General features: G+C 39.1%; 1 protein-coding gene across 2 annotated transcripts in view; it reads right to left on the minus strand.

Moving 5' to 3' along the window:
• Positions 1 to 479: 479 nt before the first annotated feature.
• The window catches only part of sema3ab (sema domain, immunoglobulin domain (Ig), short basic domain, secreted, (semaphorin) 3Ab), a 69,028-nt gene continuing 44,681 nt past the window's right edge, over positions 480 to 24,826 (minus strand). For both annotated transcript variants that reach the window (XM_057837239.1, XM_057837240.1), the window contains 14 exons: positions 24,202 to 24,321; positions 21,216 to 21,306; positions 19,099 to 19,218; positions 15,981 to 16,123; positions 14,107 to 14,221; positions 13,956 to 14,025; positions 13,726 to 13,870; positions 13,434 to 13,653; positions 13,249 to 13,340; positions 13,136 to 13,177; positions 12,560 to 12,717; positions 8,445 to 8,512; positions 7,947 to 8,092; positions 480 to 3,454 (listed from right to left, as the gene is read on the minus strand). In XM_057837239.1, the coding sequence (XP_057693222.1) occupies positions 2,951 to 3,454; positions 7,947 to 8,092; positions 8,445 to 8,512; positions 12,560 to 12,717; positions 13,136 to 13,177; positions 13,249 to 13,340; positions 13,434 to 13,653; positions 13,726 to 13,870; positions 13,956 to 14,025; positions 14,107 to 14,221; positions 15,981 to 16,123; positions 19,099 to 19,218; positions 21,216 to 21,306; positions 24,202 to 24,321 (2,034 nt within the window). In that variant the 3' untranslated portion in view covers positions 480 to 2,950. The remainder of the gene's footprint in view (positions 3,455 to 7,946; positions 8,093 to 8,444; positions 8,513 to 12,559; positions 12,718 to 13,135; positions 13,178 to 13,248; positions 13,341 to 13,433; positions 13,654 to 13,725; positions 13,871 to 13,955; positions 14,026 to 14,106; positions 14,222 to 15,980; positions 16,124 to 19,098; positions 19,219 to 21,215; positions 21,307 to 24,201; positions 24,322 to 24,826) is intronic.

The raw sequence follows: 24,826 nt of genomic DNA on the forward strand, positions 1-24,826 counted from the left end.
GTATTTTCATCTCTGTGATTTTGACAAAGATCAGATCACATTTGATGGTGATTTCATGCAGAAATGTGAAAAATTCCAAAAGGTTCAGATACTTTTTCATATCACTGTATGTTCATAGGTAGCATAGGCTTGAAGCAATGTATTTCTTGTTGTTGTTTGTACTTCTCCTCTTCTGTCTGCTTCCTTCCCTTCTGTCCCCACATAACCCATTCCTGCTCACTGCTTTCTCAATAAACAAAACATAATGAAAAACCACAACGGGAGTACAAATTCTCATGTGATACATTAAAGCTGTTCAGACCATAAGGACACTCAGATTCCTATTCTGTGCGTCTAAGTAGCTAAACAGGACAGGTAAAAATTAAAAAATATTTGTATGAAAATCATAACTATGATGTGGCTCGAAACAAAGATGAGTTTGACACCCCCTGCTGTAAATAATAATAATAATAATGATAATAAAAACACACTTACACATTAACAGCTTTATTTTATGAAGAGACATTTATCGGAACAGTACAATACATTACCATGCCAAAACAGCAGCAGAGCTTGATTTCCATACTTGGAAACATATATTACCTCTTTATGAACATTATTTTACCCCATTGGCAGAACTGTAATTAGTTACATTGCTAATGTTGTTTCTCATCTGACATGGCTACTATAAAGCTTAGCAATACTCCAAAGATGGAATACTGAGGTGTTGCACTTGAGTTCCTCACATTGTTGTGTGTCATGATGTGTGTATAGTCAGCTAATTACACACTCAAGAAATTGTATTTACATCGTTAACGTGTACTGTGAAATGGGAAAAGTACAATAGTAGTCACATGCACTAGCATGTTTTGTCATCAAATGGCGTCTGTATTTACATCATGTTCACAGCTACATTCCAGTTTATGTGTGTGCTTCGTAGAAACAGAAGATATTTAATTAAGCGATACATAGGAAGGGATATTGCTATTGCTCAGTGCGTCCTCGTTGACTGATATCTCCTTTGTTTCCAGTTCCGAAGTACAGTATTTTCAGTAATACGCTTGGTCCAATAAAACAAAGCCTGTTGTTGTAATATAAAAGCATTTCCACAATGCACATAGGAGTATAAGCAATAAATACTCAGGTAGCAGAAGGATATATTAAATGTTGATATAACTTGTCGCGTTTCATGCACGGAGACGACGTGTTGGAAGAATCTTAAAGAACGCTGGCAAGAATCTGCTGAGATTGACAAAACACAAGTACAGGGAGTCCTCGGGTTACGATGTCCTCGACTTACGACGTTTCGTTGTTACGATGGATGTCCCCAGCGTCATTTTCTGCTTTGCTACTGCATTAGTACTTGTCTGTTTTTGTGCGTCAGCAGTAGGCATGTGCCAGTTATCGGTTTCAAGGTTTACCGTGGTATGAAAACATCACGGTTTCAAAACCACTAACATTTTCCGTCAAACCGTAATACGGTATTACGTATTTTTTATGTCCCAAAATAGCAGCGGGAAATCCGTGGCTTGAAGCGGCAGCGCTCACCCCTCCCCCTCCGGTTGTTGCTCTGTACCGTCTCTTTCGGTGACACTACACCTGAGCTTTTTCCCCCTCAAAAAAGACAAAGTCGTTAGTATGGGAATACTTCGGCTACAGAAAAGAAACAGATGGCCGCAGTTTAGAGGAGGAAGGACAGCAGGACCTCCAACATGATTTCACATTTACGTGACCATCATCCGTCACGTTACACAAAATTTAATGTAAGTAAACCCTGTCATGGGTGTTTCCCACAGGATATGAGAGTTGACTCCATTGTGTTTAGTGTGTCTAGCGATGGTAAAACAAATACTATAATGTAAGCTAGTTATCGGGGCAGATAAAGTGGCTAGTTAATGCATTTATTTTTTGTTATTTTATTTATTTTAACATTATATTCATGTTGATGTTCCAATTAGCAAATAGGTTGTAAATAATATTTAAAAAAAACACACACTCACTTATTACTAGGCAGTGTTGGGCACGTTACTTTAAAAAAGTAATTAGTTACATTACTCACTACTTCTTCCAAAATGTAACTGAGTTAGTAACTGAATTACTCTATAGTAAAAGTAACTAGTTACCAGGGAACGTAACTATTTCCGTTACTTTAAAAAGAACTTGTTGTGTGTCAAAGAATTTGAAATTTTCTGAGCAGTATTGTGCGTCACCTTTGGAATAGAGAAGAGCAGACAGGTAGTTAACTTGTTAGGTGCTTCAGCAGATTTGAATTGCTTACCACAGATGTCGACAAAAGCTTTGCCCCGGGACATAAATTACATAAATTGTCCCTACTTAGCAATAGTAGCTAATGTCATGAATATTAATGAGCGGAAGTGACGTGTTGCTTGCGGTACGCATAGGAACAGAACTCATTCGTAACTCGAAGACTCCCTGTGTACAACATGTCCTTTGCTTGTGAAGCTTATCTATGGCACAGACACAGACTAGTACAAAATGACCTCTTAAATAAATCTCTATCAGAGGAAACGACATGGAAAAAATGTGAAACACTCCCTTTTAGCATGTCATACAATATTTACATATTTTTTAGCTACATGTTTGCGGTGTCGTTGCGTCGCTCCCGATGCCGTTCAGTGCTCGGTCTGACATCTTGTGCTCTGTCGGTTTAGTCGCAACGGTGAATTATCAGTTTTGTAAACCCACAAAACCACCGGGTGTCTATGAGGCGGGTTTGTGCGGTTACTTTTTGTGCTATTTGATACTGTCCCAATGCAGCTGCGATAACACCCCACCGACAGTCCGCCGTGACACAACTTGGCAGATCCGCTGGTGTATGCCATGTAGCAGAAGGCGTTTTGGGGAGGAAGAAATACGCATTTGAGAAATAAGGAGTCTGTAGCTCAGTTCACGCGAACAGCCATGAGGGAGAATGAGATTCTGGGATGTGCTTTTAGACAGTGTTTTCGGGTCAGACACTGCGGGGGGCCCGCTCCAGCTCGTGGGTCCTGCGGTTACGCCCCTTTTGCCGTTCTTGCAGGTGTTTCCACTTGACCGACAGGCCTTGATTGTGCGGGTGGTTGTGGACGTTCAGCGTCGATTTCTGCTGTACCAAGTGAGCTTTCTGTTTCTTGTGCTTGCGCTCCCGCTTCCAAACCTGCTCGCAGAACTCGTCCACACTGTTCAGAGTCGGGTGGTTAACCAAAGATAAGAAGTCTCGGTACCAAAGTTTGGGATTGGCCCCGTCCCGGAGCGGTAGGAGTTCCTGGACCGATGCGTTGGCGGCGGTTTCGTCGTCGCCGTGCAGCAGATTTTCCAGGCGCTCAGCGTCGATCACGTCTAAAGTCACTTTCAGGAGTGTCTGCATGAAGCCGTGCTCCACCGCCTGGCATAGATAAATGCCAGAATCTTTTTTGTTGAGCGTGCGGATCAGAAGACCTTGCTCTGTGCGGACAAAACGGTCTTCTGATTTCATCTGAGAATGAAAAAAAAAGCACGTTTAAACTAGAAAATGCGGTTGCCGGAGAAATTGCAGATGCTAGTTTGGCTGTGATGGTTGGTATATCTGTCATTTTTGTTGATCTTAGGATATTTTGGAAACACTTCCTGTTCATAATAATAATAATAATCACTTGGTACTGATTGGACATTTCATGTCAATTTCTATTTATATCTGTTCACTTTATTTGAGGGATTTTGGGGTCACGTTCTATTATTATTGGGTCATTTCCTGTGTTGTCCGGGGTCATTTTAGAGTCACTTCCTCTTGGTATCGGGTCACTTTCTGCTGATTTTTGGGCATTTTGGGAGTCACTTCCTGTTGTAATGAGTCATGTACATGGCCAGTGTAGCTACACAATCCATAGGAACCATAAAGAGACAAACTAATTTTAAAATATACTCAGCAACATGTTAAAGCCTTTCATGCATGAAGTCTTAAAGGGTATTAAAACTCTAAGGAGTTGTGAGATATCAATAGAACCGTTATGTGGCAAGAGAACAAATATTAATAAAATTAACAAAAAAAATAAATCGCATTCATGAGCAATTATCCAAAATAAATCGAAAATTACGAACATTTCCGAAAGTATTCCAGAAACAGCCAAATGGGGCGGAGATGTCATAACAAGCAAACGAAAGGTCGAGGCAGGTGCAATCATTGTTTATCGACGAGAGAGTTGCATTCGTGTTTTATCAAAAAATCGCTAAAATGGTTCAAACCTGCCATGCTATGTGGTCTACAAATAGCCATTTGTCGCAATGTAGTACCCATGAGTTCCCGAACGTGAGAAAAAGAGCTGGACTACGCAGACAATGAGTAAAGTTCGTCCGTGCTAAGAGGGCTAATTTTGCAGACCCAGCCTCCGGCACAGTTTTGTGTGGTGCGCTTTTTACACCTGAAAGCTATTCGAACTATGGACAAATGAAATCAGGTTTTGCTAAGAAATTGCTGATGAAAGCAGCCACCAAACACGCGCAGCCACCTAAATGTCCCGAGATATCAAGAAAGAGGACGACTGGCTGTGATGAGACCACCCCAGGCTAACCAAAGGAGCGGAGCAGCCAAGCTCGAAATGGCCAGAGTGAGTACTCTTTTATAATGAAAACATATCACTCATTGGATATAGTACTGGACACGTGTATAAATTATCGCTCGTAAAATATATAGAACAAATCCTCGAATCCCATTCATATTTGTGTCTGTTGGCAGACCGAAAACCTATGATAGCACACAATAAATGATAATTATGCTATACATTACATTATTTTGCGGTCACGGTGTATCAGCTTCACAAAAAGAAACGCAAAACAAACCATTCGGTGTTTCCCATACGATGTTGCCGGTGTTTCATCAGTGTGATTGCTCCTCTCAATGATCCTTTCATTAGGCTGCATTGGCTTTCGTTTGGGCTCAAATTGATAACCCAAAACACCAAAGAAAGGTTCATAACTCTCCTCGTCACCATTAAAAGAATGTTCGTTACGTCGGATTCGTCGCTGCAACTAGAAACGAAACTGTCCGCTATCATCGCCGCCATTCAGTACTAAGCACTGAGCCGGTTGTTTCCTTGTCGTGACGTCACGCACACAATATGCTAGATTTCCGGGATCTCGTGGGCGGGTCCTTTTAGCTTGACAATCGATCCAAATTTCTATCATTTTCTTGGTGTTGCGATGTGTGTAATTACACGAAGTGGCATGATATGAATCCAAAAGGCATGCGTTTATGGATAAATGATGGAATATTAGCATTTCCCCAGGTGTTGTCATACCCTTTAAGGTGTTTGACAATGTCAACAAAATAAAAAGACAAAAGATAATGTTCAATTTAAAAAAAGGTGACAGATAGACAAACAAGACAGCCATTGCTTTAAAAGTTATTAGCCAGAAAAATAAGTCTGTCCACAGTATCAAGCTTTAATGCCTCTACAAAAAAAACAAAAACCTTTAAGCCCTCTCAGAGCTAGCGTTTTTAGCGTTTACGTCGCAACAGCGTCCCCCTTCTCGGTGTTCGAGTGGTGTAATTACGTTTTAAATTTCTGTTGACGAAAGTTATATGATGATAATTATTGTTATTATTTTTATCGCCCAGGGTTAACCTAAACTGTCATTAGAAAGGCCATTGATAGGTGTCAATGGCATGGCCAGTTGAACGTCAATGGTTTTATTGGAAAGTTTTTGATCAAAAATGACAAGCAGAAAAGGATTGCAATTACAAATGCTTTGGTAGGAATATCTTCATTTATTTAGTTTGCAATGAAAAAACACAACAGAGAATGGGAATTAAAAAAAAAAAAAAAATCATTATTAGGGCTGTTAAACGATTAAAATTTTTAATCGAGCTTAAAAATTATTTATTCGTAATTAATCGCAATTCAAACCATCTATAAAATATGCCATATTTTTCTGTAAATTATTGTTGGAATGGAAAGATAAGACACAAGACGGATATATACATTCAACATACTGTACATAAGCAGGGGTGAAAGTGGGCCAGAACGGTCAGGAACGCAGTTCCGGTATAAGATTCAGGGCAGGAACGCAGTTCTGGTATAAGAGTCAGGGCCTGAATGCTGTACAAGGTCCTTTGATTCCAAAAATATGACGGCAACTATCAAAACGCTATGTAAAAAAAAAATGCTAAGCTGCCAGACATGCATTTCATCTACCTACTAACATCAGATTTACATACAAAAGTGTTAACAACAAGCATAGTAAAGTGCTTGTGTCGCGTAATCCGTTTCCACCAATATTTATTATTTACTTTATTCCACGGACGGCATGGAGGTTTCCCCAGCTGCTTCAGTTATCAGAGTCGGAGGATGATCAGTCACGTCAAAATGCCAATGCACGCAGCAAACGCCTGGACTAATTTATCCGTTCAATTGGCTGACATACTGACATGTAATCAGCAGAGATAGTTAGCTCTGATTGGTTCAAAAGTGCATGTTTTCTGGAACAGCAAAAAAAAAAAAAAAAAGTTGAATTGATGCGACAAAAAAAGGGCAAGGCAACAGAAAATAGATCAAATCTTTAAGAGCAAGGAAAGAGTTGAGGAGGCTTATCATATTTAGTTTTATTTGCTATGATGGGGAGGTTCTGAACATCTTAGCTGTCAATGTGCACTTTGGACTTTTATTTGTTCATTTATGTTAGGGTACTTATTCATTTCCTTATGATTTAAAAAAGTCAATGTTTGCGCGATCTTCAAAATATATTCCAATTCACTCTGCATGATATAAGTCATTTGTACTTATTTTTTTGAATGTATGTTACCTATATCTTTCTTTTTTTAATAATAATAATAATAAAGTAAAAGTAAATGTTTACATTAACTTCAATTTTAATATACTAGTACATCCTATGTTCTTAAGTAGTTAAAATTGAGATTTGGCATTTAGTATGTGAGGAAAAGAGGGAAAATAAAAATTAGGAGATGGAGGTTGGGGTTGTTGCTGTTTTTGTTTAGTTTGCAAATCATTGAAAAAATACAATTTTGAATGAAAATCAGTTTTTGTATGTGTTATAGAAATAACTGTGCCAAAACAGTTTTCTTTGCATTTCAGCTCCGTGGCGACCTTCACGTCGAGGAGTTCCGGCAAGAAATTCTAGCCACCTTCACCCCTGTACATAAGTACTGTATTTGTTATTAAGACAATACATCAACAAGATGGCATTAACATTAACATTCTGTTCAAGCGATCCATGGATAGAAAGACTTGTAGTTCTTAAAAGATAAATGTTAGTACAAGTTATAGAAATTTTATAGTAAAACCCCTCTTAATGTTTTCGTTTTAATAAAATTTGTAAAAATTTTCAATCAAAAAATAAACTAGTAGGTCGCCATTGTTGATGTCAATAATTACTTACACAATGCTCATGGATGCTGAAGTCTATAAAATCAGTCGCACCCAAGCTCCAACAGAGGGCAACAAAACACCAAAAAACAAAAGTAACAAGTTGACATTACAGTGTGCTGTCATTTTAATCTGTTTGAGCGGGGTATGTGCGTTAATTGCGTCAAATATTTTAACGTGATTAATTTAAAACATTAATTACCGCCCGTTAACGTGATAATTTTGACAGCCCTATATATTATATTATATTATTATTTTTATTTCATTTACTTTTGTTCCTTGAAGAATCCAGAATGGGTGATTTGATTGTGGCTTTCTGAAAAACAATCATTTTTTACATTTAGGCACTCCTGCAATCGTCACACTTTTTCAGTTACAAACTGACCCCGGCCCCTCATCATAGAGGGGAAAAGTTATGTGGCCCTCACACGAAAAAGTTTGGGGACCCCTGCTTTGGATATTGGAAATGAATGATTTGTTTTTTGGCAAATTTTCCCCAAATTGGGGGTAAATAGGAAATATTGTAAATTGTAGCTTTTGCATGACATGCAAAGCTACCGATAATAAGCAACGGCAGTATCATTTGACTCTAAATTCCAAATTACTCACCTCCTGTTTTCGCTCATCAGAAGAGCGCTGAAACTGCCAGTAAGTTAACGCTCGCTGCGACTTGGGGCTGCACTCCAGGAAGGTGCTGCTGTTCTCCACGCCGTAGACGCTCTTGTCTTCCAGGGTTTTCTGCTCGCTAAGTTCATCTGAGACAAATAAACATAGCGTGTACTGTAAGTCACGCATGTTTAGACTTCACTTAGTAGCTCGTAACTCACTCGACTGACAGGCGTGGAAATGTATGAAGACATTCAAGCTAATGATGGAAATGTACTCCGATTTAGTACAATAGGAACCATGTGTTGCAGGGTCAATTAATCTCTTGTGATGTAATCAGCTCATCCAATCAAGCTAATTTGGTGTTAAAACAAGCTAACAAGGGTTCTTTAACTTGTTCGATCTGTACAAAATTGACCAGATCAGACCTCCAACAATCGACTCAATTGTTGATTCTCTTTGACAGTTTTGGGTTTTCCAAAAAAAGCATTTTTGACATACCGTGCTGTTGCAGATCTGAACATTGTGTAAGAGGGTCTCCGTTCCTGATATCTTGTCTCCTGGTTCTCCTATTGAAACACAAAGCGCAGTCAGCAGTGACCTTTACGCTCGCGCTGCTTACAAATCCCGAGGTCGGTGCTTGACTTGGCTTCGTTAGTAACGAAGACAGATTTTTCAACCTCACAGGGCTTTGCGTGGGAGTAAAACTTACAAAAGAAACAGTTTTCCACTTCACACTGACCCCAAACATCACTCACATTGGGTATTGTAAACACTCAGCACCAGACTGCATTGTAAATCTATTTTTGCAATATAAAGCTATGAAAATAACGATGCTGGAATTCTCATTACTGCATCTCTAATTAAATCGTTCTCATTAAATTCTTCACCGTGATCAAAACAAAGCCGTTGCAGTTGCTTCTGGGCAAAAATAAACCTTCCATCTGGTAGTTACGAACTAATATAAAGATAAACATTCTGAATATCTTGGCAGAGGATGTTGTAGCGACCTGGGCGGTACTAACTAAACTCCCTACAGTGTTAATGAAATAAATATAATAACATTGTGATTGATTATTTTAATTGACCAGGAAGCAAAAGCTATGACTTGTGCCTGAAAATGTGCTTTGTCTTAATGTCTTAATCATCGTTAAATGGTACAGAGTCTAAAATGTGTTGTGGCAACTCATTGTGTAAGTGAGATGTTGTTCTCTGTGCCATGAGCTTCAGAGCAAAAAAAAAAAAAATACATATATATACAGTGCTGCTCGAAAGTTTGTGAACCCCACAGCGATGGTCAGATTTTTTGTAAAAAAAACTAAAATAACCTTATTAAATGTTAAGTTATACCCAAATCCACAATACTGACATTCCAAATAATGGACTGAAACAAAAGAAATAGTTATATTGTCATTCTTTATTTAACAAAAGTGGTTGATTTAAGAAAAACTCAGATATCATGTGTGCAAAAGTATGTGAACTCCTTCAGTTAATAGGATATTGCGCCTCCTTTTGCAGAGATTACCTCAACCAAACGGTTTCTGTAGTGACTAATCAGCCTCTCACATCTACTTTGGGGGATTTTTGCCCATTCTTCCTTGCAGAACGCAGTCAGTTGAGAGAGGTTTGATGGGCGTCTGGCATGAACTGCTCGCTTCAGGTCCCGCCACAGCATTTCAATGGGATTTAGGTCAGGACTTTGACTGGGCCAGTCCAGAACACGAATCTTCTTCTTTTTCAGCCATTCCTTGGTTGTATTGCTGGAATGCTTTGGATCATTATCATGTTGCATGATCCACCTTCTGCCAAGCTTTAACTTCAAAACAGATGGCGTCAGGTTATGTTCTAGGATTTGACAATATTCCTCAGAATTCATGATTCCCTGGACTATGTGGAGTTGTCCAGGTCCTGAGGATGAAAAGCAAGCCCAGATCTTGACATTCCCACCTCCATGCTTCACTGTTGGGAGAAGGTTCTTTTGGTGGTATGCAGTGTTGACTTTTCGCCAGACATGGCGGTTTTGGTTGTGACCAAACAGTTCAATTTTGCACCTACATCAGTTGATGAAAACTCTTTTTAATTTAGTCTCGACAACACAACTGTTAAAAAAACAAAAAAAAAACTACTGAATTGATTGATTAGGAAATCAGGTTGAAATAATAGAAAATTCCAAAATGTTGAGGGGGTTCACAAACTTTTGAGCAGCACTGTATATATATATATATATATTAAAAAATTAAGTAACGCCCGTTAACGCGATAATTTTGACAGCCCTTATATATATGTATATATTTTTGTATTGGATTGGGACTCAGTATCGGTAGACTCTCAAAATCAGATGACTTGGGTGCAAAAATATGCAATCGGGACAACCCTAGTATTCTTATAATACCGCTTAATCCAGGCTAAAGAGGTTTATCTGTGAATGATGAAAATTGGTGTATATAAAAGGGATCCATCCATATTGCTGCTTTAATGAAGAAAAACAAAAGTTTATATTATTAGAAAAATAAAAAAACAATCGCACATCCTGCAATGCGACTATTGTACATGTGCATAATGCAATGGCGATGGCGGGCCTATCATTTACTAAATTGGGGGTGGCTGGGTAAACTCCTAAACGGTGTCCATATTAGAGGTTGACCGATATAGTATTTTCAAAGGCTGATAAAAGTTTTTTTTTTTTTTTTAAAGTCAGACGATTGCTAAAGTCTAAAGCCAATTTTGTCGGCACATAGATGATAAAAGGCAATTATAACACTTATTAAATTAATGTACATACAGTTTTAGAATTTTTCTTCTGTTACGTTCTTTTGTGACACTGGCCACTCGGTGGTGCGAAATCACAAAGTGACCATAACAGTTTGTTAACTGCTTAGTAGTGAAGGTGAGAGGCTGTACGAGCATAAAGCAGAAAGACATAAAGCCTGAGCCTTTTCACACAATTCCGATCCTCTGAGAAATTGCGCGATTAGCCCGATTTCCGATGATGTGATCAGATCGGGACATCTGTAATGAATACAATGTGGTCATAGTAAGTCAGCTAAAGTTTTCCCAAACAGAGCTACAGTGCCTTGCAAAAGTATTCGGCCCCCTTGAATCTTGCAACCTTTCGCCACATTTCAGGCTTCAAACATAAAGATATGAAATTTAATTTTTTTGTCAAGGATCAACAACAAGTGGGACACAATCGTGAAGTGGAACAACATTTATTGCATAATTTAAACTTTTTTAACAAATAAAAAACTGAAAAGTGGGGCGTGCAATATTATTCGGCCCTTTTACTTTCAGTGCAGCAAACTCACTCCAGAAGTTCAGTGAGGATCTCTGAATGATCCAATGTTGTCCTAAATGACCGATGATGATAAATAGAATCCACCCGTGTGTAATCAAGTCTCCGTATAAATGTGGCCGTCCTTCCAAACTTTCTTCTCAAACAAGGAGAAAAATGATCAGAGATGCAGCCAAGAGGCCCATGATCACTCTGGATGAACTGCAGAGATCTACAGCTGAGGTGGGAGAGTCTGTCCATTGGACAACAATCAGTTGTACACTGCACAAATCTGGCCTTTATGGAAGAGTGGCAAGAAGAAAGCCATTTCTCAAAGATATCCATAAAAAGTCTCGTTTAAAGTTTGCCACAAGCCACCTGGGAGACACACCAAACATGTGGAAGAAGTTGCTCTGGTCAGATGAAATCAAAATTGAACTTTTTGGCCACAATGCAAAACGATATGTTTGGCGTAAAAGCAACACAGCTCATCACCCTGAACACACCATCCCCACTGTCAAACATGGTGGTGGCAGCATCATGGTTTGGGCCTGCTCTTCTTCAGCAGGGACAGGGAAGATGGTTAGAATTGACGGGAAGATGGATGCAGCCAAATACAGGAACATTCTGGAAGAAAACCTGTTGGTATCTGCACAAGACCTGAGACTGGGACGGAGATTTATCTTCCAACAGGACAATGATCCAAAACATAAAGCCAAATCTACAATGGAATTGTTCAAAAATAAACGTATCCAGGTGTTAGAATGGCCAAGTCAAAGTCCAGACCTGAATCCAATCGAGAATCTGTGGAAAGAGCTGAAGACTGCTGTTCACAAACACTCTCCATCCAACCTCACTGAGCTCGAGCTGTTTTGCAAGGAAGAATGGGCAAGAATGTCAGTCTCTTGATGTGCAAAACTAATAGAAACATACCCCAAGCGACTTGCAGCTGTAATTGAAGCAAAAAGTGGCGCTACAAAGTATTAACGCAAGGGGGCCGAATAATATTGCACGCCCCACTTTTCAGTTTTTTTATTTGTTAAAAAAGTTTAAATTATCCAATAAATTTTGTTCCACTTCACGATTGTGTCCCACTTGTCGTTGATTCTTGACAAAAAAGATTTTTAAAATTTTATATCTTTATGTTTGAAGCCTGAAATGTGGCGAAAGGTTGCAAGGTTCAAGGGGGCCGAATACTTTTGCAAGGCACTGTATTTAAGTCATCTAGTGAAAAATTTTCTAGTTTTAATACGCAATATATCACGAACCCCCAAAAAGTCGCAATGTGAGTTTTTTCCAGTATTGTTCAGCCCTAGTAGATGATCACAAATGGCTTGTCCAGTACCTTTTTGCCATGGGAAAATATCTGGAGCACTCGGTACCATCCCATGCACAGTAGGGGTCCCTTGCTAGACAGCATTCAGCGCAGGCCTTTCCATAAACCTCACAGCGATGCAAAGGCATCTGGGACACACCCATGTCTGAGCCCAGGTACAATTGTTGCTGCACAGATAGATGATGGGATACACTTATTTTATATAAATATTTTGTTTCCAGAGCAAAAAACAAACAAACAAAGTGACGAATGGTTCGTTTAAAGGTCTGTTCATTACTCATCGATGGCAAACAATTCTGACCTTTATGTGGAAGCAGTTTAGCTCTAGGCATCCAAACTGCTGATGGGTTTAATGCTAACTGGTCCAATGAATAAAAGGCTTAGTCAAATGTTTTGACTACTCCTACAAAAGTGCATGTTTTCTGAATGCATTATAAAGTGAAACGGCTTATTAGAATCCAATGACACGAATAATTCCCTGACATCTTAGCTCCCTTTGTAGCATGCTCTTTTCCAAATAATGGACCGTTTGTTTAGAAAACCTCTGTGTGGCATGATTATCTCTCAGTTGATCAAGAAAAATACCTGTTTTGTTGAAAGCTCCATCACTGTAATGGCTGTTGGCTTCTGCAAAACACAGTACTAAACTCTTAGAACACAGTGATAATGGTAATAAAAGTCACAAGAGAACATCTTACCCTGAAGACAGTCATTTCCTCCAGAAGAACTTCTTCCAGGTCATGCCACGAGCCTCTTGGGATGGCTACCACTTTCAGAATCGTTCCTATATCTGAGACATAACAACAGTAAACAGTACATTACTTTGAGTCTATCCATAAACCTCCCCCTGAAACCTCCCCCTGAACTCAGTAGGTTGTCATACCGGTTCCAATGAACATGACGTCATACTGGCCATCTTCTGCTTCGACTTTATCCACCACAATCTGAGTAAACTGATAGTCCACGTCGGTTCGAACTATGATCGGTCTGTTGTTAATCGGGTAGACGGGATTAAACATGGCCGGGTGGCTTCGGGCAAAGACTACAACTTCATCGGGAAGGTCTTTGGTTGTGCCGAATCCTCCGAACGTTTTGCTGGGACACTGCGAACAAAGGGAGTCATTATCACAAATGCCGTTAATAAAAGTGCAATTATTTTATTCGGATGAACTTACTGTGCCTGGCCGTGGATAAGGCACTCGCCCCTGGTAGGGCACCCACTGATAGTTAGGTCCGTCTCTATGAGCGTAAGGACCCAGAAAGACTCTGCGGATGTCAGTCATGCTGTACATGCATACAGCGGAACCTTTGAAGATGTTGCTAATGGTAAGGAAAGAATATGTTCAGCTGTGAAATCAGTAATTAGAGCCATAATCCATTTGATTCCACAGTCAGACAAGAGTACCTGGATGTGGTGAAAACCGCATAGATGATTGGGCTCTTGGGATCCTTGGTGCTGATGAGAAAAACATCCTCTGAAATCCAAAATGAGAGCAGCATATTGTCAGACTGCACGGAATGCTGCATTTTTTTTTAGCTAGTTAGCGGTAACTCACGTAGTTCATCGAAATGTGTCTCAATCCCATTATTTCCTGGCACTGAGCAGACGAGACGAGCCTTTAAGAAGGTGGTCCACTTATTTACCAGACTCCTGTGCCCCCCGAGGTCATTCTGGGTAATTAAGAACAGTATTTCAAATGTCATCCCCAGGTGCTAGTGGATGTACTGTACTTGGACTCTGCGCTTCGGATCTCTGCATAATAAAGCCCAATCTACCTTATTATCTAAATATAACTGTTTCCAGATTCCAAACAATTGCTTTGTTTCCATGGTAATCATTCATAGGGTTGCTTCATCTTCGTATCTCATGTGACAAATGCAACGTATCCTGAGCTTAGTCAATGTAGCGTCATGGTAGGTCGTGTACTGTACACTAAGGAAGTTAGTCTGGTAGATGCCAGTAACGCGATTCGACCCCCTCGACCAGGTCAGAACACGGCGTGGCATAGAATGACAACCACTAGGATAAAGGCCCAGGTTAGCAGCTCCAGCGTGTTCTTTTGATGGCATCGGGAGGGAGTTTCCTCGGCATACAACGCACCTACTTGCACCCGTTACACTCACATCCCAAAACCTTCACTGCCGATCCGGGTCACGGCACCACTGTTACCCGGTCTGACCCCTTGACCAGATCAGGACTCGAACCTGCTCCGCCAGTGCAGCAGAAGAGCATAATAACCTCGAGGCCAGTGGTTCTTAACCTCGGTTCCATCGAACCCTATGCGAGTTGGTCTTAGGGGTTTGGTAGAGCCTCTGCCACTGAGTTCAAGACACACCGACTCATCATGTCTACACGCGATGGCATGCCCCGCTTGGCCATCACTGGCTGCAGATGATCACGTGACATTGCTTGGCCAATCAGTGCTGCGAGGAAATTAGTGCACTTTGGAGTGATCCAAAGTGTGAATATCATCGAAGTACGTTGTGCAATTACTTTCTTCATATTTTAATCCAAACTATGTCGCATGAAAAAAGAAAGTGGTCGGATGAATATGTACAATATGGATTCTCATGTATCCTGGAACGGGATGGGAATCAGCGTCCTATCGGCAAGATTTGCAATGCCAACTTGAGCAACAGTCTCGCACCGGCAAAATTAAAGGAACACTTCAAGAAACTGCATGGAGATGCTGAATATAAGAACACAACACTTTCTGAATTCAAGGTGAAGAGAGTCAGATTCGATGATCAGGCCACTCTGCCTGCTCTTGGATTTGTATCCATTAACAAACCGATCCTCACAGCATCATATGAAGTTGCGTACCTGATCGCAAAGCAGGCCAAGCCACACACCATTGGTGAAACAATTATAATTCCAGCTGCGATGACTTGGCGAATCTGATACTCGGAATACGATGTTGATTTTGTTCTGCAGGGTTAATTTTGTGCCCTAATAGAAAAAGTATGTCTTGAATTTGATTGATTGATTTAAAAAATCATATTTTCATTTACGCTAAAATAGGGTTCAGTGGATGCGCATAATAAACTGGTGGGGCTTGGTAGCTCCAACAAGGTTAAGAACTACTGCTCTAGGCTAAAAGCCTATGCTAGCTAACTAAAAAAGACTGGAGACAAAATGATTAGACGAGACTCGTAAAGTCGAAATCGCGTAAGTTGAGTACGTCGTAACCCGGGGTTTACCTGTATTTCAAGTTTGCTTGATGTGTATTGCCACCGTTAATGTGCAATTAAGCTAATGCACTTATTGTTTAGTAGTTGCACTCATCTGCTGTTCAAACTAAACTCTCCAGCTAACAACCCCTGAGAGAAGCCATTTTGCAAAACCTCTCAGAAACCAGTCAAGTGTTCCCCTCCCCACCGGCTCCTACATACAATATGATGTAGTATGTTGTAGAACGATTGTTCATACTTTGCACAGCTGGCCAATTCGAGCGTGTGTGGCTTTCCCGGCGTGCTCTCCATCAATGGCGTTCTCTCTGAAGAACAGGTAGATTTTATCGTCCTCGGGGTTGTCGCTCTCTGGAATCAGATGGACACCTACGAACCTGGGATCTACCCAGCATGAAGAGAGACACATTAAGCCCATACATATTGGTACTGCAACGGTTAATCGAGTAACTGGAGTAGTTCGATTAAAAAAGAAGCTTCAAATCAAATTTTGCTGCTTTGGTTTTCCGTTTGATTTGAGTGGCGTGGTAATGGTTTGTTTTGAAAGTGTTTGCATTTAGTGATCTGGGTGGTTAAACTGCCATCTAGTGGCAACAGTGAACATGACATAACTCATGTAACGTAGCTGAATCCAGCTGTTCCCTGTTAAGACCAACATATTAATTAATAATATTTTTTTAATGCATTCCTAATTTAGTTTAGAGATAGATTTTTTTTTTTTTTTTTTTGTGGGAATATGAGTTTGAACCATTTATTAACTCATTCACTCCCAGCCATTTTCACCGGTGCAACCCCCTTCGCTCCTGGCTGTTTTACTGGACTTTGACTGATTTTGCAAGGCCCACAGAAAATTCTGTTCTATTGCTATATATAAACATGGAACCCACCAAAAGAAATATTAGACTGTCTTCTTTCAGCAGGAAAAAATAGTTTATATATTTTTCCATTCTTTAGAAATCGGCACTAGAAAATAGCTACAGATAACAGAGAAATTGAGCTTTTGGTAAACACATACATTTCAAACATAAGTTTGACTTTAACACAGCTATTTTTTGCTTTAATTACATCTGAATAATGTTTTCCTTTTTGCAAAATAACATAAACAACAAGACAAATAGAGCTTTTGATAGCAAAGTAACAATTTATTTACACATAACTAACTGAGAGATGACGCTGTTGTGGCCGCGACAGCCGGGGTAAACTTGTCCCTCATCGCTGCCTGTCTCATAAAGATGGATTTTTTTTAGTCTTTCTTTTGTGGTGACCACTGCCTCGTGGCTGGGGAACTTGTGTTCCTGGGGGGGAACTAATTCGGCTGTGCGCGTTTCCGTGTGGGACACTGGAGGGTGCGGGGGATGCCAGCGGCCTAGCACGGCGGCGCGGGCTCTGCTCAGCGAGCAGCACGGACTCAACGGCATCATCCGCTGCACTGGTGGTCCCGGTTGTTCTGCTCGGTCGTCCAGCGCCTGGCATCCTCCCGGTTGTTCTGCTCAGTCGTCCGCTGCCTGGCATCCTGGACGTCCATTCGGTCATCTTCCGCCGGCGCCCCAGCCGTGCTACCCAGCCGTTCTTTCCGTTAAATCGGGTTGGGAGTCTTATCAAATGCGCTACTGCCCTCCAGTGGCCAATTTTATTGCTTTAAAATGGATTTTCAGCACTGTGCTTTGGAGCTAGTTTGAATCAGAACCTAGAGATGTCTCTTGTGAAAAAACGTAAAAGACGTATAAATACATCTTTGAGACACTGAAACAATTAAAAATAGAACATATTTATACATTTTTTGGAACAAATGAGTTAAGAGCATGTTAAAAAAAAAAAAGTTTATAGCATTTAAGCTACCAGACTTTTGCTATGCAAGTTAGCCAATTGTTCTTTTGTTGTACTTGGATCGCCATGTATTTATTATTTAATTTATTTATTTCTACCATTTGAGGTTAAGATCATGTATTTTATTTTTAAATAAAAGTGCAATTCTGCATAGTGTGAAGAAACGCATTAAATGTTCCTAATCCTATTATTCGAAGTAATTAGTTGATAGATTAATCGACTACTAAAATAATTGATAACTGCAGCCCAAATACCCAGTTTTATTGCGTTGAAATGAATTTTCAGCATTGTGCTTTGGAGCAAGGTTGAAACAGAACCTAGAGATGTCTCTTGTGAAAAAAAAACAACAACGTAAAAGACGTATAAATACGTCTTTGGGACACTGAAACAATTAAAAATAGAACATATTTATATATTTTTGGGAGCAAATGAGTTAAGAGCATGTAAAGAAAAAAAGTTTATAGCATTTAAGCTAGCAGACTTTTGCTATGCAAGTTAGCCAATTGTTCTTTTGTGGTACTTAGATCACCATTTATTTATTATTTTTAGGGCTGTCAAACGATTAAAATTTTTAATCGAGTTAATTACAGCTTAAACATTAATTAATCGTAATTAATCGCAGTTCAACACATCGATAAAATATGCCATATTTTTCTGTAAATTATTGTCGGAATGGAAAGATAAGACACAAGACGGATATATACATTCAACATGCGGTATATAAGTACTGTATTTGTTTATTATAACAATAATTCTACAAGATGGCATTAACATTATTAACATTTTCTTAAAGCGATCCATGGATAGAGAGACTTGTCGTTCTTAAAAGATAAATGTTAGTACAAAATGTAAAAATTTTATATTAAAACCCCTCTTAATGTTTTCGTTTTATTGAAATGTGTAAAATTTTCAATCAAAAAATAAACTAGTAGCTCGCCATTGTTGATGTCAATAATTACACCATGGTAATGGTACTCATGGCTCATGGTACTAACCTATAAAATCAATTGGACCCAAGTGCCAGCAGAGGGCGCCTAACACCAAAAAACAAGTAACAAGCGGAGATTACACTGTACTGTCATTTTAATCTGTTTGAGCGGGGCATGTGTGTTAATTGCATCAAATATTTTAATGTGATTAATTTAAAAAATTGATTACCACCCGTTAACGCGATAATTTTGACATCCCTAATTATTTTATTTATTTATTTATTTCCATCATATGAAGTTAAGATCATGTATTTTATTTTATTTTTAAATGAAAGTGTAATTCTGCATAGTTCTAAGAAACACATTAAATGTTCCTAATCCGATTATTAGAACTATTTAGTTGATAGATTACTCAACTACTAAAATAATTGATAGCTGCAGCCCAAATACCTATAACTAACAACACTAAAGTACCCTTTTACTCAGCAAGACATTTGAACGATTCTCGCTTCTTAGGTTGTGGGAAAATCCAAGGGAAGATAACATTCTGTTGCAGCATGATCGTTCACAAATTAACTTCAACAGGGAACTTTTGTGTCTCACCATTGAGCCAGCGGGAATCATGCTGCTCTGTCCTGATTGGATGATGTTTTCCAAGGGTGCGGAATATGGCAAAGTCACGTCCCATGAAATCAGCCGATGTACCGGCGTACAATTCCCCATCTGAATGTCCAGAAAAACAAGTGCATGTCAACACGGTCTTCTCTTTGAAGGTGACGTTTTACTTCAAGAGATGTTATATTGACATTGGAGGGACAAGAACAGTGTCCTTAATCAGGCAGTACAAAAGTAGAGATGACAGGCCGTCATTTTTCAAGTGAAATGGTGTGATGTCGCAACCAGTGACAGGCAATCACTGGCGACAGATTGCTGCCTGGCTCTTCTTTTCACGAAAGATTGACCACTTATCACAAGACAATATCTGTGAATGTCATCTGTAACACACAACCTTCTCTTAAAACGAGACATATAGATTGAAATCATTTGCAGTTCTGCCAATGATGGGTTCTCAGTCACTCAATAACAACTACAAAGCATATCTACTCAGAGTGAATGAAAGACTAGTCTTGTACAGTGGGGCAAATAAGTATTTAGTCAACCACTAATTGTGCAAGTTCTCCCACTTGAAAATATTAGAGAGGGACAGAATGTGAAAAAAAAACAGAAAATGACATTGTTTGATTTTTAAAGAAATCCTGGTGGTATTTGCTCAATACCAAAAGTTCATCTCAATACTTTGTTGGCAATAACGGAAGCCAAACGTTTTGTGTAGCTCTTCACAAGCCTTTCACACAGTTGCTGGTATTTTGGCCCATTCCTCCATGCAGATCTCCTCTAGAGAGTGATGTTTTGGGGCTGTCGTTGGGCAACACGGACTTTCAACTCCCTCCACAGATTTTCAATGGGGTTGAGATCTGGAGACTGGTGAGGCCACTCCAGCACCTTGAAATGCTTCTTACGAAGCCACTCTTTTGTTTCCCTGGCTGTGTGTTTGGGATCATTGTCATGCTGAAAGACCCAGCCACGTCTCATGTTCAATGCCCTTGCTGATGGAAAGAGATTTTTACTCATAATCTCTCGATACATGGCCCCATTCATTCTTTCCTTTACACAGATCAGTCGTCCTAGTCCCTTGGCAGAAAAACAGCCCCATAGAATGATGTTTCCAACCCCATGCTTCACAGTGGGTATGGTGTTCTTCGGATAAAATTCAGTGTTCTTTCTCCTCCAAACACGAGAACCTGTGTTTTTACCAAAAAGTTCTATTTTGGTTTCATCTGACCATAACACATTCTCCTAGTCCTCTTCTGGATCATCCAAATGCTCTCTAGCGAACCGCAGACGGGCCTGGACATGTACTGGCTTCAGCAGGGGGACACGTCTGGCGGTGCAGGATTTGAGTCCCTGGCGGCGCATTGTGGTACTGATAGTAGCCTTTGTTACTGTGGTCCCAGCTCTCTGTAGGTCATTCACTAGGTCCCTCCGTGTGGTTCTGGGATTTTTGCTCACCATTCTTGTTATCATTTTGACGCCACGGTGTGAGATCTTGCATGGAGCCCCAGATCGACGGAGATTATCTGTGTTCTTGTATGTCTTCCATTTTCTAATATTTGCTCCAACGTTGATTTCTTTACACCAAGCATTTTACCTATTGCAGATTCAGTCTTCCCTGCCTGGTGCAGGTCTACAATATTGTCTCTGGTGTCCTTCAACAGCTCTTTGATCTTGGCCATAGTGGAGTTTGGAGCGTGACTGACTGAGGGTGTGGACAGGTGTCTTTTATACCGATAATGAGTGCCATTAATACAGGTAACAAGTGGAGCCTAGTTAGAAGACGTTAGACCTCTTTGACAGCCAGAAATCTTGCTTGTTTGTAGGTGACCAAATACTTATTTTCCACTCTAATTTGGAAATAAATTCTTTAAAAATCAAACAATGTGATTTTCTGGTTTTTCCACATTCTGTCTCTCATGGTTGAGGTTTACCCATGTTGACAATTACAGGCCTCTCTAATCTTTTCAGATAGGAGAACTTGCACATTTGGTGGTTGACTAAATACTTATTTGCCCCACTGTATGTTCATTCTTAACATCTGTGAAAAAGAAGAGTAGAGGGTGCTTGAGGACTCCCATGTTTTTGTAGGAGTCAAAGGAACTCACCAATCAGCATGGACGCGGTGAGCAGCTTTGGATCGTAAGGACTTTTTCCTCTACCGTTCTCAGTGTGAGGCAGGAGTCTGAAAATGTTGTCCTGAGAGAAGAAAAGGTTGAAATGTTTATTATCTTACTCGTGCAATTATTGGGAGTTAACCTGGCACGCCAAATTGATTGTTCCATATCTCTGTTATAAAATTACATGTATCAATCTGGGCAAGATCAAATTGAGACGTTTTTCATGGGAGCAACCTTATGGAGATGGATTAGATGTCTTTATCAGGGTCTCTGCAGGGTTCAACAAGCCAAATTTAAGACTTTTAAAGACTTTTTAAAGACCAAAATGAATCATATCTAAGACCCATTCCACATCGATTCCGGCACAAAACGTACAAAAGATTGTTATGACCTTTCAAAATTGTATTTAAGACCTTTATTAAGATTCTAGGAGAATTTTTGTCAACTACCTTGCGTAGAACAACAACATTTGGCCATGGCTAATCGTCTGTCATCTTGCCATTGTTGATTTTGAACAGTGTCCACGCAGCACTTCCACTTCTAAGGAAGCCCTGTGTGTAGCGTCACCAATAACACTCAACAGCTGGTTAACAGCATTTGCTAACGAAAAAAAATTGTAATCGATTGGTGACACCACAAGCGATGATGAGGAATGTTTTTTTACGGAGTGTGAAGCTTTTGGTTTGCGGTTTAGCGAACGTACCTCTGGTGAACATTTTAAAATAAAAGCACGTCATGTTCATCATATAAATAACGATTTCTGGTGTTATTCGCACATACTTCAGAATTAATATTATAATATGTTGAGTAAATAATACAGAATACAGATTCTACACTAAGAATACCTTTCAAATAACACTCTTTATGACACATATGATTGACAATGAATAATTATTATAATTATTATACTACTATTATGTATAGTAGTATACTATAATAATAATGCTAGAATTTTTTTTAAAGAATTGTTTTGAATAATGTTGGAAAGGCAAAGTCAGAGTTCTGAATCAGTTTACTTTCCATTCTTTTGCACTAGTAAATGCTATCAGCATTTAACCTCATTGTTTATTTGTGATTAATTATTGTTATTTACTTGATTATCTGTACTTTAATAAATAATTTAAGTGTTCCAAAATGGTTTTGTGAATTAATGAGCGTCAACAAAAAATTCTTTGCTAAATTAGTAAAAAGAAAGAAAATTATTAGGTTAGTCGACTAATCGTAAAACTAGTCGGCTGACTAATCAGGAGAAAATTTGTCGTTTAGGACAGCCCTAGTGTACGGGAACATATTTTCTCCACACCCTTCTCACCTTTTTAACCCCTGACCCATGAAGAGGGCCCCTGGATATGTTTGCCTTAGGCCCCAAAATTGCCAAGTCTGCCACTGACGAGTAGACTACTTACTAAACTTTTAAACAGGGGTGAAAGTGGCTAGAATTTCTTGCCGGAACTCCCCGATGTGAAGGTTGCCATGGAGGCAGAAATTCAGTTTATTCATTTATTTTAGTGCTGGAACGATTAATCGATTTACTCAAGTATTTGATTAGAAAAAAATATTCAAATTAAATTTTGTTGCTTCGAGTATTCATTTAATTAGCGTTGTAACGGTTAATTTTGAAAGTGTTTGCATGTAGTTTTATTGATTAGGGTGGATACACTGCCGTCTGGTCTGCCTCTTTTCACATGGATGAATCCAACTGCTCCCTGGTAAGACCAACATAAGATTAGTTTTTGTTTGAGCTAATGTTTTTTAATGCATTCATAATTTAGTTTAAAGGTATATTTAGACCTTTTTTGCGGGAATATGTGTCTGAACCATTTGTTAAGAGGATTGTAAAAAAAAAAAAAAAAAAAAACTAGCATTTTATAGCATCTAAGCTAGTGGACGTTTTCTAGGTAAGTTAGCCAATTGTTCTTTTGTTGCACATAGATCATTTAAAAAAAAAAAAAAAAAAAATCATACCGCTACTGAAATGCAAAGAAAACTGTTTTGGCACAGTTATTTCTATAACACCTACAGAAACTGATTTTCATTCAAAATCTTATTTTTTCAATGATTTGCAAAATAAAAGTTAACAAAAACAGCAATAATCCCAACCTCCATCTCCTAATTTTTATTTTTCCTCATTTCCTCACATACTAAATGTCATATCTCAATTTTAACTACTTAAGAACATAGGATGTATATTAAAATTGAAATTAATGTAAACATTTACTTTTGCTTTTTGTTGTTGTTGTTTTTTTTAGAATAATAAAGATATATGTAACATACATTCAGAAAAATAAGTAGAAATGACTTATATTATGCAGAGTGAAATAGAAGATATTTCGAAGATTGCGCAAACATTGAAGTTTTTAAATCATAAGGAAATGAATAAGTAGCCTAACATAAATGAACAAATATAAATCCAAAGTGCACATTGACAGCTAAGATGTTCTGAACCTCCCCATCAGAGCAAATAAAACTAAATATGATAAATAAGCCTCCTCAACTCTATCCTTGCTTTGAAAGATTTGATCCTTTTTATGTTGCATTGCCCTTTTTTGTCGCATCAATTCAATTTTTTTTTCTTTTTTTTCATCAATTTTTTTTTTCATCATTGTCAGATTCAGATAACTGCAGCAGCTGGGGAAACCTCCATGCCGTCTGCGGAATAAAATAAATAATAAATATCGGTGAAAACGGATTACGCTACACAAGCACTTTATGATGCTTGTTAAAACTTGTGTATGTAAACATGATGTTGGTAGATTGTTTTCTTCTTGGAGATGAAATGCATGTGTGGCAGATTAGCATTTTTTTTGTTTTTGTTTACATAACGTTTTGACAGTTGCCGTCTTATTTTTGGAATCAAAGCATGGTGTACCGGAGCAGCGTTCCGGCCCGTAATCTTATACCAGAACTGCGTTCCTGACCGTTCTGGCCCACTTTCACCCCTACTTTTAAGGCTTCAAGAACTGTGAAAACATACCTCTAATTTCTTGCCGACCTCCAGGTAGGAACATACAGGGTGAAATGCTCCCGTTCCACACACGTAAAGGTGAGTCTGGTTGAACGGCTGCAGCACTTTGACAAAGTTGGCGCACTCTCTCTGAGGGATCAAAAAACAAAAGAAAAGAGATCATTTCACACTGGTCAGGGGCTCATCCGGGTGTGTTACGGTTGATCTGGGGAACAAATAAACACGCGGCCCAACACAAGAGGAAAATCCAATAATCTGAGATCACGCACAACTGTAATCTAGCGTAATCCCACAAAGAGTTGCAATTGTGAAGCTCTTAAACCGGATTGCACACAAACATGTTTCTAACTTTTCCGAAACAATGTGCTTGATTGCTTTAACCATAAATTACACAATTAAAATCTTAAAATAAGTAACCAGGGTTTGAAAAGAAGTAGCTCATCGCTCTTATCACTTCAAACCCTCATTTTGCAGACAGATACTTTGATTAGTTACTTCACTGCTTGTATGTGACATTTGTGGATGTTTGTATCTACTGCGCAACTGCCATATGGCGTATTTGTTTCCTTGCGCACTCTCGCTGCACATGGCAAGCAGACCTGACCTCAAATGAAACAAACTGTGTCATCGCATA

This window comes from Corythoichthys intestinalis, chromosome 5 (assembly GCF_030265065.1).
Source record: "Corythoichthys intestinalis isolate RoL2023-P3 chromosome 5, ASM3026506v1, whole genome shotgun sequence".
Lineage (NCBI taxonomy): Eukaryota > Metazoa > Chordata > Actinopteri > Syngnathiformes > Syngnathidae > Corythoichthys > Corythoichthys intestinalis.